The sequence below is a fragment of the Pseudochaenichthys georgianus genome, chromosome 12 (assembly GCF_902827115.2).
Source record: "Pseudochaenichthys georgianus chromosome 12, fPseGeo1.2, whole genome shotgun sequence".
NCBI lineage: Eukaryota > Metazoa > Chordata > Actinopteri > Perciformes > Channichthyidae > Pseudochaenichthys > Pseudochaenichthys georgianus.
Window position 1 is genome coordinate 24260640 of NC_047514.1, and position 19247 is coordinate 24279886.

General features: G+C 41.3%; 2 protein-coding genes across 2 annotated transcripts; both read right to left on the reverse strand.

The window, feature by feature from the left end:
- Positions 1 to 617: 617 nt before the first annotated feature.
- mrps2 (mitochondrial ribosomal protein S2) lies at positions 618 to 10184 on the reverse strand. Its single transcript, XM_034096543.1, has 4 exons — positions 10076 to 10184; positions 9729 to 9845; positions 9516 to 9636; positions 618 to 1564 (listed from the first exon to the last, which is right to left on the reverse strand). Exons 1-4 carry the CDS (start codon positions 10098 to 10100, stop codon positions 1000 to 1002), a joined length of 828 nt encoding a protein of 275 aa, XP_033952434.1. The 5' UTR covers positions 10101 to 10184; the 3' UTR covers positions 618 to 999.
- Positions 10185 to 10227: 43 nt separating this feature from the next.
- On the reverse strand, positions 10228 to 18982 carry ppp1r26 (protein phosphatase 1, regulatory subunit 26). Its single transcript, XM_034095644.2, has 5 exons — positions 18799 to 18982; positions 12958 to 16176; positions 11180 to 11294; positions 10912 to 10997; positions 10228 to 10812 (listed from the first exon to the last, which is right to left on the reverse strand). The coding sequence occupies exons 2-5, from the start codon at positions 16104 to 16106 to the stop codon at positions 10773 to 10775; spliced, it is 3390 nt and encodes a 1129-aa protein (XP_033951535.1). The 5' UTR covers positions 16107 to 16176; positions 18799 to 18982; the 3' UTR covers positions 10228 to 10772.
- Positions 18983 to 19247: the final 265 nt, after the last annotated feature.

A 19247-nucleotide genomic window follows, 5' to 3' on the forward strand; every position in this document is an offset into this window, starting at 1 on the left:
ACATTCGGCCTGGTCTAATTTGGCTCTTTTTCAGGGATTGGGGTAGTTCTAAAGAACCAAAAAAACATTTTTTTCCCCAAAATAAAATTTGACAACAATCAATTTCATTAATGGGAGACCCTAAAGATAAGAAAAATCATTGTCGTCATTTGTTCTACCTCGGGTAGGGGTATCTCAACATCTGAGGGCCCTTCCTGCTAGACTATAAAGTGAGGGTGCCATGTTTGTACTGAAAAAGGGAAAGGATTGTGTTTAGTTTTGTTATTTGTTTTTGACAGCATTAACCTGCCTTTCATATAACTTTGTTTGTATGTGATGTTGGGATTTGGCTAGGATGGCGAGTCATTTTTCATGCAAAAAAGCTGATTTCCCTTTATATCCTCTTTTATTAAGCATTTTACAGCAATGGGTAGACAACTCAAGCAATTTGAACAGAATCTTTCTGGTACCTGGGAAACTATAACAGGAGTTTTTAAAGTAATTTGACACTTTCACAACAGCAACACAAGAATTTAGATTATGGCAGTAGACAAAATTCATTGTTTAGTCAGAGATGCAAAACAGTGAAGGTCTACAAAAATACAGTAGGTTATTAAATTAAAACCAGAAGACCATACTTAACAAAAAGATTACTTTAATAATAATAATAACATACACACAACTTCAGTCTTAACATTAGTGGAGTTGCAACACTTAGTAAATCTACAGAGAAATATTCTGATAATCGATTAATTGCTTAGGTAATTTACAAAAATGGCAAAAATGCTTTTTCCAGCCTTTCAAATGTTGTCCGTTATTCTGTTATATCAAATTAAACTGAATACTTTTGGGTTATTGACTGACAAAACATGACATCTTGAGAAACTGGAATGGACATTTTTCACAATTTTCTTACAATTTATAGTCCAGAAGTGACAGATTAATCGATTATTAAAATAATTTGAATTTTGAGTTGCAACCCTTAACATAAGACAGCATTCTTGCTTTTCCCCCAAAACACTAGTTAGATTTTTTCCCCAATAATTCAGAAGCATTAAGAGGAGCAGCGGACGGCAGTAGTTCCATGCGTTTCCTTTTGTCCTTAGCACGATTGATAATCATCTTGAATAAGTGACAGTACAACTCCATGGCAATAGGCGTGTCATCATTTCCGGGCACGGGGTACGTCAACAGGCTGGGGTTGCAGTTTGAGTCAACCACTCCAATTGTAGGAATGTTCATCTTTGCTGCATCTCTGATTGCCACATGCTGCTGAAACACATTGTTGAGAGTGGAGAGGAAGACGATGAGGTCTGGCAGGCGGACCCCAGGGCCGTACTGGATCGGGGCGTTGGTGAGGAGGCCGCCCTGCCAGTAACGGGTGTGAGCGTACTCCCCACATCCCTGAGCAGTGCTCTCCACCAGCTGGCTGAACTGACGCTGGCGGCTGACAAACAGTATGACGCCCCCCCGATATGCTACATGTGCGGTGAAGTTCAGGGCCAGCTGAAGGTGCTCCACGGTCTGGTCCAGATCAATAATATCTTGTTCCAATCGGCAGCCATACAGGTATGGTTCCATGAGCCTGTGAACAAAAATAATTACAGTTAGTTAGGCTATGTATGATATTGCATACTATTCATTGCCACAGTTTCTGAGTATGATATGTGGGCTTAATGGACGAGATATTTATTTCCCTAGGATGTAGAATGCTTCCTCCTCTTGCCTCAGATTGGAGATTGTGAAATGGTGTTTGTTCTGCTTTCCTGAAATAATCTTCAAAGCCATTGCTTTTCTCAAAGTATAGTAAAAAGTGGGCTAGTGCCACGGTTTAAATGTTTGTTAGAGGTGTATGCAGGGTTCCTGCAGGTTTCACCAACTTCAATTTAAGACTTTTTAAGACCACTTTGAAGAGCATTTAAGACCTATTTCACGGCAAGAAAGTATTAAGGAAAATTGCTATGAAAGAAGAAATACGTCCCATAATTACAAACAAAGTAAATGTATTCATGTTCAACATAAGAACGATGACTGAATATAACACAGGGATGCAAACTCATCAGGTATGAAAAAGGTGACAAGGATCCGAGCCCCACGGAATATCGGCTTTAAAATGAGGAATAACAGAGGATTTTAGCAGTCAGAACTAAAGCAGCAGGTAATAATAACAGAAACGCCAAAGAGTCACATCTAATAGAAATATATAAAAGCATTTATTTTAATTGTGGAGCAGTCAGTTTTGTCATGACCGAAAGAACGAGATCGCGGATATAAGCGGCCGAGATGGGTTTCCTCCGCAGGGTGGCTGGTGTCTCCCTTAGGGATAAGGTGAGAAGTTCGGTCATCAGGGAGGGACTCGGAGTTGAGCCGCTCCTCCTTCGCGTCGAAAGGAGCCAGTTGAGGTGGTTCGGGCACCTAGTTAGGATGCCACCTGGGCGCCTCCCTAGGGAGGCGTTCCAGGCACGTCCAGCTGGGAAGAGACCAAGGGATAGACCTAGGACCAGGTGGAGGGATTATATCTCTTCGCTGGCCTGGGAGCGCCTTGGGATCCCCCAGTCAGAGCTGGTTGATGTCGCCAGGGAAAAGAAAGTTTGGGGCTCTCTGCTGGAACTGCTACCCCCGCGACCCGACCACGGATAAACGGGAGAAGATGGATGGATGGAGCAGTCAGTTTAGAATTTTGGCAGCACTGTTGAGCATTTTGAAAATCTATTTTCATGCCTCTGTGCAAGGCTGAGTCTTTCTATCTGTATATCCACTGGTGTAAAGTAACTAAAGTTCATAAACTCAAGTACTAAACTTGGGTACAATTTTGAGATACTTGTACTTAATTTAAGTATTTTAATGTTTTGCTACTTTGTTCTTCTTCTCCTCTACAGTTCAGAGGTAAATGGTGTACTTTTCCTCCACTACATGTATTTAAAGGTGACATGTCATGCTTTCTCCGGTTATCACCCGTCCCCTTGTGTGTTATGAAGGTTTTTATGCATGTAAACGGTGTGCAGAGTCAAAACCCTCAAAGTACACCCTGTAGCGAGTACAACTCTAACACAGAGAAGAACTCCCCAAAACGCCTCGTTGGTGAAACGTCATCATCCATTTGATTCTTCCGGGTACATCAGGACGTCATGTTGTAACCGGAACGAAATGGACCAATCCGTGGAGCCGTTACGTTAAGTCCGCGGAGCCGTTACGTTAAGTCCCCCGCTGATTGGTCCAAATTGACCAATCCACGGACTTCCTCACACACACACGCAGCTCAGCTGATGTCTCCTCCGGGCTGCTGCTGATAACAGACAGTTGGGATCGCGGCGAAATTCTCTCTGCAGACCCATTCTCACAGCGTTTATCAACCTTTTTCTTCTCAATATCAAGCCACACTTATTGTTTTTACTTCGGCTGAGACTGTGTGTCCCAGACCCCCCCCCATACCCCAAAAATATTTTTATTGCAGATCTACATGAATCACACAAACGACCTATTTTCGATTCAAAACGCCGATTATCGCCGAAAGGTGACAAGTTTGCATCCCTGATAACAGTCCCTGTGTTAGCGTGTTAGACAAAAAGTGTGTGTGTGTGTGTGTCTCTCTCTGTGTGTATAATATCTAAGGATAGAGGGTGTCGTTTTTTCTCATACTGATATTCTGAAATGTGCTATATAAATAAAACTTGATTTGATTAGATGTGTGTGTGTGTGTGTGTGTGTGTGTGTGTGTGAGCTACAAGAGCTATAGTCAGAGCTCTGCTGTCTTCATGCTGTTGTAGGATTGGTGTTTAGCTATTGATTAGGTGTGTGTGTGTGTGTGTGTGTGTGTGTGTGTGTGTGTGTGAGCTACAAGAGCTATAGTCAGAGCTCTGCTGTCTTCATGCTGTTGTAGGATTGGTGTTTAGCTACGGTATTTAGCGTCCACAGCACCTCTGCTTTTAGGGTTGACGTAGACCCAAACGTCACCCGGAGGCACCCCGATGTTGTTGCGGGAGCTGCTGCACTAGCCAACGCTGCATTAGCCAACGCTGCATTAGCTAACTAATGCTAATTTTGTTTGCAAAAGGTGCAGCGGCCTTCAAACACGTTCCCCTCCACTGGTTTCAACCAAGCACTACATTTGATGTTTTCCAACCAAATACGGTTGAACTTACACTTCCCCATATTTATGTGTAAGTAGATTCAAAGATACCAAGGTTTCTGACTGCCGCTAGCTGAAGCTTGGTTGGTTGCTAGGTTACTAACTGGGTGTTCTCCGATCGGGGGAAACAAAGTTAGTGATTACTGGTTCCATGTAGGGCTGCAACAAACGACTAATTTGATAGTCGATTAATGAAACGATTAATCGACTATTCGGACTATTACGCCTTGCACAATTTCTCAAGCGCTCTTATTTAGCCATCAACTTTTAGATTTAGTTTGAGGTTGTTTTAGGCATGTGGAAACTAACAATGAAGACAATAAAGATGAATACTTGATTAAAAAATACATATTATTAAATGATCTAAACAAATTGTTTACAAAATGAACATGGCTTTTCATTTAAATTAAATAAATAATATTTCACATCAAAAGAAACAACAGTGTTTTAGCAAATAATAAATAATGTGATGACAGAACTGTAAACAGAATAGCTGAAACTTTAACAAACTAAATAACTCAGTTTCCTCAAATCATTACCCCATGTTTGTATAATGTAGTTAACTCGGTGTGTTGCTGCTAGCATACAGAACACCTGACGTGGAAACGTTACTCGTGGACGGGGCTACAGAGCTGCTAGAAAGACAGTCGAACCCGGTGCATTCCTCCGTCTGAATGTGGAGCACTTTTGCTAAATGTTTAGATAAATTGATCGTGTTACCGCCCTTACATGCTAAACTCTTATTGCACTTTTGGCAACGAGCATCGAGACGGGTAAAGTTTAACAACACCTCGGAGCGGCGTTCTCTCCGCCATCTCCTCCGTGTGTGTGTTGCTGCATGTAGCAGCCGCGTGTGTGTAAACGGCCCCGCCCCCTCCCACACAGACCAGGGAGAGAGATCTCGTCTGATCGAAAATACATCATAGACGCATTTGTTTGTCTTTTTGCATATTAGAAACGAGCTGGCCACACTAAGACTGCGATATAATGTTTTTGTATCAATAATACATGACATATTTTTTAAATGTCCCCAGTACCAATAACGTTGTAGCTTAACGGCGCGTAAAACGCACGTGATGACGTCACCAACGAATCGACGACTGAATTAGTTGGCAACTAATTTGGTAATCGATTTTAATCGATTAAGTCGATTAGTTGTTGCACCCCTAGTTCCATGTTGATTTATTTAAAAACAAATTGTTGGGGGGAACTGAAAGGCTATTACCGTACTGGTTACTTTGCAGCCCGGACATTTCCCCCAAAACACATTTAGACGCGATCGCTACACAGAAGTACCTTTCAAATTCGATAATTTTTAAGACCTTCTAAAATCATATTTAAGACCTTTCTTATTTTTTTGATCATATTTAAGACCTTTTTAAGGCCTTCAATTCTGATTATCAAATGTAAGACTTTTTAAGACCCCGCGGGAACCCTATGTATGTATGTATCAGGGTTTACCTTAGCGGGTAATTACCGGTTTTTAGCTGGTAAAATTTAAAAAAAACTGGTAAATTCAAAACCTGCCGGTCAAAATGTCCGATGCTCCGATCGATTGGCCGCCGATCATTATCGGCCGATATTCACTCTTAATAGTTTGACCTGTGCTCTCTATAAAAGCCGATCAGTAGAGCTGGATCTGATCGATATGGACATAAACGCGAGTGAAGTATAACCAAGCCCCCAGGAAGTGTGCCGAACTCTGATGGGAATATTCGTTGTGGCCAAACGGCGGTACTACACTTCCGTTAGGTAGCTGGGCCCGGAAACACTTTTTCCCATTGACTTACATTGGGAAAGTTTGGAGGATTTAGCAGCCTGGTATATTACACAGTTTTGGCGGCATATATATATATATATATATATGGTTGGTAGTTAACAAAAAGGGGTGTTTGTGTCTGTGTTGTAGTGTGTGATATTGGTATTTATGGAAACATTTTACACTTTACCTTCAAGTATTATACATTTGTGTTACTTGTGGGGTACTTAACATGAATAGTCACAGTTACTAGCCTTTTACTCCATCACATTTCAAAGAGAAAAAGGCTATCGTTATTTTAACTCCGCCACAGTAGTAATCCATCATCAGCTTTACTTTTTAGATAAGATTTAACTCACAATTGATCATAACAGGCTTCAAAATACATACATTTTTATATATTACCAAGTGGTTTCATGTACAACCCACACAAGTATCATGCTAAATTAAGCTCTGTTGCTTGGATATCACTAGATCCTGTTATCAGCGTAATATAAAAGTACATAACGATTGATGTGTAACTTAGCATAATTACTAGCTAGCCGCTAGCTGCTAACTGCCGCGGCTGCCTCGTTAATATCAAATCCATCATAACAAATCCAGTACCATGCTGTCATGAACTCGCAGTGCTGTTACGTGTACGCAAATTGACGTGCTTAATGTGAACGAGCCTTTTGGGGGGCGTGGTTAAAGTTGCGCATGCTCTATGAGCGCACATACGGGTACTTCTCAGGCATGACGGGTAATCTGACGTTTCACTCTCTCAAAAGTTGGGCCATTTTATCATCATGCGCCAATGAGCAGCTCTCATAGGAATGAATGAGGCCCCGCCTCCCACGCTGTATCCAGTTCTTATTATACATCCATGAGTATAACCAGACACGAGAGAGAGATCAGATCAGCTGCTGCATAATCACCTGAAGCCCCGCCCACTGTTTAGCGCGCTGCCGGGCTGTCAGGAGAGAGAGGGAAACTCTGCCACACAATTCTTCTTATTATTATTATTGAAACATGACCGGTACATTTCAAATTTGTCCGGTAAAATAAATTCTGTCCGGACATTTGATCGGCGAGAAAAAAAAAAAAAATATATATATATATACACATATATACATACAGGGCAGCAGGGCTCTCGACTAACTTTTTCCCCATCCTCCCGGAACCGTCCCGAAATACAATCTAAGCCGTCCCGAAATTAATGTGGACCGTCCCGAATTTAAAATGTGAGTTTCATTATCATTAGTTAAAATCATTCAAAGTTACCTTTAACATAAATAAAACATCATACAAATCATTAGATGATAATTCATCAACCTTTTTATTTGAGTAAATCATTCAATCACATAAACAAAGGCCAAATATATTTAAACAAACACACAAACGAGAAAATTACTCTAATATTAAATCCAATCAAGTCCCATCCAATTAACAAAAACATCCAACACTGTCCTGAAGACAGAACCCAGAGTAACCACTAACCAGGATGACAGTCCTACACACACTCAGAACATAGCTAGACCCGCGAATTTGCGGGCACAGCCAGCGGCAGAGCTGTAGCTACATGTGTGTATTTTGCGGGTTTCTAAATGTTTTGTGCGTGTGTATTTTAAGACTAATAGCCGACTACATCAAAGCCAGCCTCCCACCCTCCCTCGACCCTCATCAGTTCGCCTATAGAGCCAACAGATCCACGGATGATGCCATCGCCACGGTCCTTCACACAGCTGTGAGCCACCTAGAAGGCCCAGGCAACTATATTAGGATGCTGTTTGTCGATTTTAGCTCAGCTTTTAACACCATCATACCTGACATACTAGTGGAAAAACTGTCAAGCCTAGGTTTCCCTTCCATCTTATACGCTTGGATTTATAATTTCCTTACAGACCGTCCTCAGACAGTGAAAATAGGCCCTTTTTGCTCCTCCACCCGCACCCTCAGCACTGGCTCCCCGCAGGGCTGCGTGCTGAGCCCTCTACTCTACACTCTCTACACACACGACTGCTCTCCCAATCACCCCTCTAACTCCATTATCAAATTTGCAGATGACACCACTGTGGTCGGCCAAATACATAAGGGAGACGACGAGTCGGCATACAGAGACGAGATCCTGAAGCTGTCTGAGTGGTGTTCATCAAATAATCTGTATCTGAACACAAGCAAAACGAAAGAAATCATCATAGACTTCAGAAAACACCGACCAGAACCCGCCCCCCTTCACCTCAATGGAGAGAGAGTGGAGAGGGTCTCCTCCTTTAAGTTCCTGGGGGTTCACATCTCGGAGAGCCTCAGCTGGACAGCACACACCACTGCAGCAGTTAAGAAGGCCCAGCAGCGACTACACTTCCTGAGGGTGCTTCGGAGAAACCTACTTAACAAGAAGCTGCTGGTGTCCTTCTACCGGGCGACCATCGAGAGCGTGCTGTCATACTCCATCTCGGGGTGGTATGCAGGATGCTCAGCTGCGGACAAGAAAGCCCTGCAGAGAGTGATCAGGATGGCAGAGAAAACCATCGGCTGCCTCCTGCCCTCTCTGGAACACATCTCCACCTCCCGCTGCCTCAGCAGAGCTAATAAAATCATAAAGGACAGCTCTCACCCGGGTCACAGACTGTTCTCTCTCTCCTGCCTTCTGGGAGGAGATACAGGAGCTTCAAGTCACGGACAAACAGACTCAAAAACAGTTTCTACCCCTGGGCCGTCAGGCTGCTCAACCACCACACATAATAATAACTGTAACCATTCTCACACATACACACACTTTTAATGCACTTTATATACTTTTTTTTTTTTTATGTCAATATTTTTAACTATTTATTCCCCCGTATGATTGTATGTCCTATTGCTGTGTTTTTTGGTGTTATGTATTTGTTTGTATATTTTTTGCACACCGGGACAGAGTTGCACTCTGCATCTCGTTATACCTTGTGTATAGTGACAATAAAAGGCATTAACTTTAACTTTATTTTAACTCGTCCCAAAATTATTTTCTACCAGTACAGTTACCATGCTCTAGATTTACTCCACTGGGTTGAAACTGGTAATTGATTTAATTTGAATCAATATTTTTCGAAAATCAAAACAGAAACAAGGTCAATCCAAAGTACAGACAACACTGGTCAATTTCCTTTAGTTGATCAGAAGCTATTTGTTAATTTATTGATTGGTTTTACAACTGAAAAAGAACAATCAGCAACTAACTAACAAACTGATTAGTAGCTGCATTTTAAAACATTGGCATTGTTGAAGGGAACCTGTGAACAAAGAATTGCATGGCCAATTATAGTTTCACTGGAATCGTAGAGACCTTTAAAATGTATTTAAGGATGACACATTTGGTGCTGAGTGTAGAAAATGTGATATTTCAGTTGTTTGCTTGTTTCTGACATTTAAGAGCCCAAAACGAATCATAAATGTATTTGAAGACAGCCAGCAGATTACTTGATAAGGAACAAAAAGTTGCAGGCCAATCTTTTACACTCAAATGATTGAATAAATAGAGTTGCTTTAACATTATTTATCTCTCTGCACTTATACGGTATGCGGTTATGGTACATGGATGACCCTAACCAAACAATTCCCACCCCAATGTCACTGCAGATCCAACGCAACAAAATACATAAAGAGCTGATGAGCTTTACTAATACCAACCTGTGTCTGCAGCCCTTCTTATGTCCAAGATGCACCCTGGCCTCGAACAGGGATTTGACCGAGAAGAGCTCTGACACACGAAAGAAGTCAGGCTTCTCGAGTGGCAGGGTCATTATCCTTTCTGTATGTAGGAGAAATGACATTGCTTAAAGTCTAACAGAAAACAAATCCAACTTGACACCTGACCTGATGGTTTAGCATTTGTTCGATTACCTGAAGCATCCTCAACTTGTAGTTGAGGTGATTTGACAGCTGCCTCGGTGCCGTAGAAATGTCCAGAAGCGGGGTATCCGATTGTAACAGCTCTGGACTGTCGTAGCGCCCAAAGCCCTTCAGATAAAACACAAATATCAGTCAAAGAAACCGATATAAGTTAACTTGTGACAAGCGAGTAGTGCTAGCTACGGAGCTTGCTAACGTAACGGACGTTAACTGTGATGCTATTGTTTCCGTTAGCATTACAAGCAGAACAATGCTACAGCATGTTTATTGTGTGTGATACTCCCACATTATTCAGTTTATAACATTACTGTGTCGGATAGTAAACTATGCTTCCATACCTTTCGTAAGTGCCCGGGCAGCCATGCTCGCTTGAGTACCACGGAAGGTCAGCAAACTGCGACTGCGTGTTTGTAGTTCAGGGACTGCCGTAAAGTCCGTCTGTCGTGAACGCTCTATGCATTAAACTACATCACCCATGACGGAAAAATAATTGTCTTTACGTTTAAACTTTATTGAAAAAGAAATACAACAACTGACAACAACGGCATCGTGTTATTTGGCTTTAAAAGATATACACAATATAAACCAACGTTACTTTGAAGAAATAACTAATTGAACACGTCTGACAATAAAGATGACGTATCAAAACAAACAATAACAGCTGTAGTATGTTTCATGTCATCTATTTGGTGCAGGAAAATAATAATAATAATAATAAGGTAATATCAATAGGCTACCTTAAAACTAATTATTTTATAAGCAATGTAAAACTGAAGATGTACTGCCAAAACTCAAGAATCATGTCCTCTGTTGGCTAAATAAACAACACATTAACTTCCAAAACTCATTACATATTTTGGAAAATCCTTATTAATATTTAATTAGGATTAGGATGTTTCTTTTGAAATCCAATTTAAAACAATGCCACCTGCCTTCAACATCAAGTCTAACAACAAATGTTCTAACGCTTAATGAAGTGTAAAACAATTATTCAGCAACCCACATATTGTGATATGCATGCCTCAAATGCATGTTTTATTTTGTTACGCTGTGGTGGCTGGATGCTTCACTGTTCCTGAAAAAGATGAAAATCGTCCAAAAATGAATGGATTTTTATTTGAATGTGATTAGTCACTGTGGAAAAAAACATATAGGTCTAACCACACACACATACCTGTCGACAGGAATGAACTGAAGCTTTCTCTTGACACATTCCACTGCCTTTCTGAACGCAGGAGCACGGCTGTACGAAGGAACCCCCTGCAACATATTGCAATAATTCTCACTCTGGATATTGACTACTTTGAACTCACATCTAATGAAAATAATAACACAAAACCACCCAAAGATTGCTGAAGGATCTGAGCTTTTATGTTGCTAAATATCTGGTTTCAGGTCAAAAGATACAGCGTGTCGACACTGGGGTTTCTATGTAATTGTACCTTCTTGCATGTGTGTGGAATGAACCTCGTGTCGAACATCCTGACTCTATCCTCCGTGGTTAGAGCTATGCAAGGTCTGAAGGTGAAGCCAGGGTCAATAGCACTGGAAAAAGACCTGGGCAAAGAGCAGGATACACATCAGACAAATTCCTAGTAATGACTTAATGCTCTATTAATCACTCCATCTTCAAGCAAGTTAACATAGTGTGTACATTCAAATTGTAGGGGTTCAATGAACCACGATGAGCGTTACAGTGATGCAATTAGAGTTATTATACATTATTAATGAGGACCCAATGTAGCTCGGATTCCAATCTTTATTACACCGATGCACTTAAAACATTTTGTTTTCTGAAAGAGTAAAAGAGTAAAAGAAAAAAAGAAACAGAACTTACAAAATATTTACAAAACCTGGCAATGCACAGCATGTTCAGTAACTTCTTTTGTTTGATAAACAAAAATAAATAACCTTTTTCATATAGGAAATTTGAGAAAACGTCAACATGACAAAGAAATTAACACACTAAATATCAATATAATCAACCAGAGATAAATAACCACGCGGCTTCTGGAAAAACGCTTGAGTCATAGAGGTCATAAATCCAGGACTGTCATTGCGGCTCTTATATGAGCAATACGTTTTAATCTGAGTTTAAACCATAAAAGGGCACCGTGAAAAACAAATGTTGAGAAGACGTGGTTTAATGTTTCTACAGTAGTTAAGAGAGGAAACATGATTGTTCCACTCCAAATGTTATTATAGATTTTGTCTACAAAAGGTGCCTGTCAAGGGGTCAAGGATATAATCTGTTTTTAAAGTGTACCCTGGCTATTTCCCTTATGTGCAAAAGTTAGAAAGGCTATTCTCAATCTATGGGTGAGAGGTCATTGGGTCTGCATTCTGCAAGTGGCCTCCTAGTTTCCATTAGCCATTTATTTATCAACTGATTCATCTTTACCTATCAGAGCTCCTCAGAGACCCATGTGATGTTCAAAACCTAAAGTAATGCAATTTACTCTCTGACAAAGACAAATGTGTTTTGCATGCAAATCTCTTTTATGATATACCAATCAAGTAATGAAACCAAACTGTGCCGTTTTTTGATTTACTGTACTCGAAAACGTGAATTAATTGAACACTGTAATTTAGTTTTTTCTTATGGCTTTTATTGAGATACCCCTGATGAAGGCAATGATGGAAAACATATTACAATAACATCAACAATACTTTTTAGCTTTTGCACATTAAATGACTTAAAGTAAGCCCATAAGTTATATTGGGTAAGATTTTGTGATGACAGCATGTATTTTCTGATTAACATTGCTATTTGAGTTTTCTCGGTGGTACATTAAAAAAGATACATCCACATTTGGTCCTAACCCTAAATCTTTATGTATCTTTTGAAGTAAAACGTGAAAGATGTTTAGCATGATGCTGTATTTTTCTCCAAGAAAGCCTTTTGATAATCGTACTACTTATTCAGTCTGCCTTCAGTTTGAACATTTAACTGTATTGCTTCCCAAAGGTTTGCTGATATGAAATAACAAAACAAGTTGCCATGGTGGTGCCACTGCGTTACAAGGCCATATAAATGTACAAACACACATAAAAAAAGCCTGTTTCATCTTACCATATTAACAAACATTCCCTTCCGTCCCAAACATGAATGAGCTTGACCATAACCTATACTATATTTATAAGCAGGTCACAATTGAGAAACTCATTTTAAATAGAATTCATGATGCGATGGGACATAGAGGCCAAAGGAAATACTTACGAATCGGAATAGCCCTGCTTCTGCCCTGGATTTCTGGTGTTGCCTGACTCACAATCTGCCTCGTCTACAAAGTCTTCCTCTCTCCTCTTTAGATGTTCTTCTTTATCGTCTATCTCCATACTCTCACTTTCTCTCTTCATCTCACGTAGCAAGTCCACCTTCTCATTGCCCTCGCTTCTTTCCCTGCTTCGAACCTGGACGTGGTTGGTCCTATTGGACTCCAGTTCAACAAACACACTCTTGTCTTTAGATATGTGCACCATGCTCTCCGTCTCTCCTTCTATAGGGAACTGAGACCTCTGTGTAAAGGACACTCTTGGATGCTGCCTGGCAGTTGACAAAAGACTCATACCAGGAGATCTGAACGTGGCATTTACATGTGTCTCTGTGGAGCAGGGCAAAGGAGCTCTGCTGGTCCTTGCAGAGGACCAAACAGTGCCTGGAGTTTGTGATTTGGGCCCCTCGCTTTGATAAGCGGGAGACGCTGATGAAGTCTCGCTGATTTTAGAAGATGTGATATGGAATGGAGTTCGACTAGGCACCCTAGAGTCAGTAATGGGAAGTCCGAAGCTCTGGCGCCACTTGTTTGCCTCAGAGCGAGAATGAGAAATGTTAGGACTCAACACAGGCCTAACCTTCGCAATCTGTGGGGTGACATTGTGGAAGATACCTTTTCCAAAGGCAGGCCTCATTTGCTCAGTTCTCGCCGCCCCCGCCCCGTCTGCTGGCTCCAAAGCAGCCAGGCCGCAGGAGTGACGCGGTTGTGCGCCGACAGCAGATATGTCTGGCATCAAACCCTGTGGTGTGGGAAGAGGCTGACTCCAGAAAGGAGATTGTCCTGGACTTGGAATTTCAGCCTGCTGATTTTCCTGTTTAATGTCTCTCTCTTGAAGTGGGGCACAAACCGCCGTAGTACCGTTTCTTGATACATCTGCATCTTTACTTTTCTCCGTGGTTGATACTTTCGCCTTTTCAGCCAGAAACTTTCTGATCTCTAGCTCGATGCTATCGTCACTGTCCACTGAACTGCTGTCCTCCTTTGTCTCAACAGCAGTCTGTGTATTGTACGGCAACAGAGTGGCTTGAACACCAGCTGTCAATTCACCTTGTTTGTGTTGTGAAATTCTGTTTTTACTTAATCCAGACCTACCTACCTCAACTTTTCTCGTTTCTACTTTTTTCAGAACCTTTATGGAAATAGGATCAATTTTTAACTTTTTGGTCTCTAAAGTATTTCCCAGAAATGGTTCTCCATCCGTTAGGCTCAGCCTTGATTTCCGCTTAAGATCTCGCTTTTTCTTTGTCTTCTTCTTTGTCTTGAGCAGGTCTTTTATAGCCGTGTCTAGGTCTTCATCACTGTCAAGCGAGCTGCTTTTGTCTCCACTCTCCTCCTTCTTGATTAGTCTGGATGTTTGACTACTCTGGGGAAATAATGATGGGCTGGAATCTATTCCACGCTCAGGTGAAGCTTTCGTGGCTGTTTCTTCAACATTGTCATCTGTCCTTGGAGGGTTGGAAATGCTCAGGTTTGCCTCTTTTTGTTTTCTTCTCTGAGTCAAAGACAGTTTTAGGGGTTTCTTTTGAGTTGCAACTGGTTCTTCTTTCGCTGTCTCTGGCTCATTTATACTTTGAGTCTCTTGAGTCTTAGCAGCGGGCGGTTGTTTGAGCATTTGGGCCTTCTGCTCAAGAAAATTCTTGATTTCTTGCTCTATCCCATCTTCACTATCAATGGAGCTGCCATCACTCTCTTCACCCGGGCAGTTGCCAGGAGGGGATGATTGCACAGAAGATTCGGTGGGGGTGCAACTGCTATGGCCAACACTATGATGGAAGACTTCAGGCATGACAGTTTTTGAAATGTCCAGTATTGCCTCAGCACACATGAGCTCTGCAGTAGTATTAATTTTCGAAGGGGACGTAGTAAGTTGCTCCTTAAAACCTTCAACTTGAAACAAGAGCAATTCATGTCCTTTACCCGTCGAGCTCCCGGAGAGTGTATTCTTGGGTATGAAAATGGACGAAGAAGGAGTTTGAACAGATTTGACTTCTTTCTCTGCTACGGTCTTCTTCTTTCTCAGTCTTTTTTTCTTCATTTTTTCAGTGCTCGTACTTCCAACAACATGCAGTAAAGACTTAGTAAAGTGTTTTGGCTTGTGCAAGAATGGATTAAGGACACTCTTATCTTTGAGTTGCTCAAGCTGGTAGGAGCGAATAGCTTCTTCAATCCCATCATCGCTAGTTGAGTCAGACTCTTCTTTTAATGCGTGTGGAATGAAGGGTTCTGGTTTGTCCTGTTGCTCCTTTTTCTCCAACTGGTATCTTTGAATGGCTTCCTCGATGCCATCATCACTACTGGAATCATTGGAGTCTTCCTCCACTTCCGGGAGTTTTGCCTTGTTGAAGAGGTTGATTGTTTTCGAGGGGATCTTCATTGGCTCTGGGGGCATGACTAAACTTTTGGTTGTTGAACTTTTATTTAAATCAAATGTATTAGCTGTGTTTTCATTTGGGGAGATTTTGTTTTTGATATACTTTTGTATAGGTATAACAGCTGGTGATGTGGGAGTCTCAGCTTTGACACTTTTTGGGAACTGGCTGCTGGCAATCAAAAATGTATTGGTGTCAGAGTTCTGTTTGGAAACCTCAGGACAAGAAGGGCTTTTCCTGGGAATGTTGGATGAATCGAGAAAGGTGAAGCATGGTTCCGCCTTGCGTTTGTGATCATCCTTTTCCTTCAAATATTCCAGTATTGCCTCCTCAATTCCTCTGTCCACAGAACTATCGCTGTCAGAGTCACTGCTCTCGTGGTTGATTGGGGAGGAAACATCTGCCTGTTGGTTCTCAGTGGGACTTTTAATTTTGGACTCAGCCCCCACATAAGAACCCATCGTAACCTTGCACACTTGGGGGTGAACTTCCTGTCCTGGTGGTACGTTTCCCTCAATCTCGTCGCCCATCTCGAGTGAGGTCTGGGTGCTCCTAAGGCTCTCTATGATCATCTGGACCTTATCTGAGATAGGTGTGCCTCTGGTGGACAACTCTGGGTCAGAGTCATTGAAGCAGACTGGAAGGCTATAGCCTCCAGGTGGGCCACATGTTCTCCATTCTGTTTGCCTCGCTGCGACAGGAGGGACATTCATCAAGTACATTCTAGTGGAGGGGGGGTGAGGTCCTCGACCATTGGAGTGCAGCTGCCTCCAATCAATCACATCGTTCAATCTGAGGAGAGAACAGAAATAGAGAAACAATGACAAGCCCGTCAGACTACATTCAGTATTTCCAAAAATGTCTTAAAGACAACATAAAATGAAATGTATTAAACAATTGTCGTCATTCTGGCAGAAATATGAAGGGAAATTAGAATGAATTAAAATAAATCCAATAATAACTTTCAGTAGATAGATTTTTGATACCCAATGTTCATTATTTAAAAGGTCTGCATACAAAGGCAACATTGGGCTTCCCTTTTACTTAAAGGTGGGGTAGGTAAGTTTGAGAAACCGGCTCGAGATCGCTAGAATTTGAAAATACACAACCAGAGAAAATCTGCCACTTCCTTATAGAGCCCCTCCTCCAACACACACGAACGCGCACATGACCAATGAGGGCACGAGATAAGTTTGTGCCCCGATGGAAGGCTGACAGGCAGGTAGGCCATCCTATCAAAGTTGTGGCTTCTACAGATGAAATTTTTTTATGGATTTTTTGTCAAAGCACTTAAGATTTTCATTGCTATCGGGATGTTAAGAGCATTACATGGAATATAACAAAAAGTGTATCTCGAGCCGGTTTCTGAAACTTACCTACCCCACCTTTAAAGCATGTATAGTAAAGAGAAATAAACACATTTGTATGTATTGCTTGGCAGGTATAATGGGAAACACTGTGGATCACTCATGCTTACAATGTTGTATAAACCTTACACAATACATCTTGTGTAAGGTAGGAGTAGGAACTGAAGTTAAGGGTTGTTGTAGCTTGGTCATGCATTTATTACTAAGCACTAACAATGTCAGAGAGAGTAACGGCTGTACTTTAATACAAAGATGCCCTCTAATTAAATTAATGTATCAATTACTTTAAATTAAAATCATTATATGATCATGTTTATCCAATAGGTATTTGTCTCTTGAACAACCTTTGTCTAATTCAGTTTTAACACCACATTCGCTTGGATATTGTTTAAACCCTTGTTGATGAACAGCTTTGACTATGCACACATCAAACTGTGTAATGAAGTACAGAATAAATAAGGGTGCATAATATTGCACAAAATCCTTTGTTGGGAAATTAGTTCCCAGCTAATTTTGTCTGATTTTCAATGCATAAAACGGATATTATACAGATTATGTTTTTTCCCTGCGTTGCCTCGAATATAATGGAACAAGATGGCATTTTGCTTTTAAACAAATAAATGTCTCTCTCAAAACCAAGTAACTCGTGATTTTGCACAGAAAGTACCAAAAGTAAAAGTACTCCTTATGCAGAATGCCCTGCTTGATAATATTATTAACATTACATTATTAAAATACAATTATTCATGCTTTAATGAGACTAACTCATGTTGAGGCTGTTGGAAGAGGAGTAAAACGACTATTTTACTGTACTGTTGGGTGGCCTCATCTGTGATAAAACATTGTAATTGATAGTTGATCTATCTTTTGCATTTAGGATCCATCTCAAAATCAAAAGTGAATAAAGTTGTTTGAGAAAAGTAGTGAGGTTAAAAGAATAATATTTAGCCTTCCTCTGAAATGAAAGGAAGTAAAAGTATTAATACTCAAATACTGGAGTAAATGTAACAGTTAAACACATATTGACTGTAACCCTAACTGTTCCTGTGTCATGGTGCAAACGCAGTTCATGCAAACACATCGAAAATATAACTGGATACCTGCCAGGCTGCGTAGATATTGAATGGTAAGATGGCACCTGGTGAACCATATACTATAATGAGTCATGTCTGGAGATCAACGATGCAAAAGCCAGTATTGTGCATCCATGTAAATACATGCTACTATACATTATATCAGTCGCTATGCAACCGCCTTTAGCCTAGTATCTACCCTAAATGTGAATCCTCCCGAACTCTGCACCCTGCAGGGGGATATGGGCATCCCCTCTACAGCCTGACACCAAGTGACAAAATGCACAACTCCTATTATTAAAACCTGCTAAACGTGTAGAAAATAGCAAACCACTACAGGAAACTAGGATGGGTCACCAAAAACGCCCCGCTGAAAAAAATACGCCGAGAAGCAGAAACAACGAGCTAAAAACGTAGCATAACGCAGTCGTATGCCAACTTTGTTTGACATATCTAACAAAGTTTAACTACACATTCAAACATAAATGGGTAGCATTTTCTAGAATGCATAAGCAACTGTGTTGTTGGGTGTATTTTCCCTTCCGGACCCTTTCCTGTTTGTGACAAAGAAACCCCGGCTGTCACCGTATCCCTCTAGCGGCACGAACTGCACCGATGCCCGGCGTGCAGCGCTAGGAGACTCCGCAGAGCAACCATGTTTCTTCGTACCGGCCACGGTTGTCAAAACGCTCCATATTCAGTCGATATCACCTCTAAACGCGAAAAAGTTCCATAAACACGTCTTTATAAAATAGTATGGCTACATATTTAGTGAGAAAATTGAGCAGATGGTGGTGTGAAACGTTGCAGCGATAACCGTGGCTACTCGGTGACTTGAAAGACACAGGCGGGCCTCCCGGCTGCTGCAGCCCCGGCATTTTCTCCGGCAAAGAAAGCCTTTGTATTGAGCCACAGCTTACCCTCCTAGCCTCGGCTATTTCGCACAAAAACACAAGCGTAGACGTTTAACTCACCTAGATATGACACAAAACAGCTCTACGGTAAGATTGTGTTCAGTGCTGCGTGGATTTTAGGATGTTTGTAGTGTCGTCGTGGAGATATTTCGGGGTCCGTCGCCAGCTCACACAGCGCCAGAAGCTCGATCCGTCGAGTCTCCCTCCGCTGCAACTGCCGGGCGGACCAGCTTCCTTAAACCCAGAGTCCAGCCAAGCATGGCCCCTTTCAAACGGCATCACACCACCGGAAGACATGCACGCTTTCATTTTAAAGTACACTCTGCCATAACAAAAACACAGGGATGGGATACGTTTTACATTTAGTATTTCTAGATTAAAACATGAAAACTGGCTTTTTCGGGAACAATTTAGTGTAGCCTACACTACAGGTGGAAGAAGTAGCCCACTTTACGTAAATAAACAAAGATAAAATAAGTAGAAATTCGCTGTCGACATCAAAAGTACTG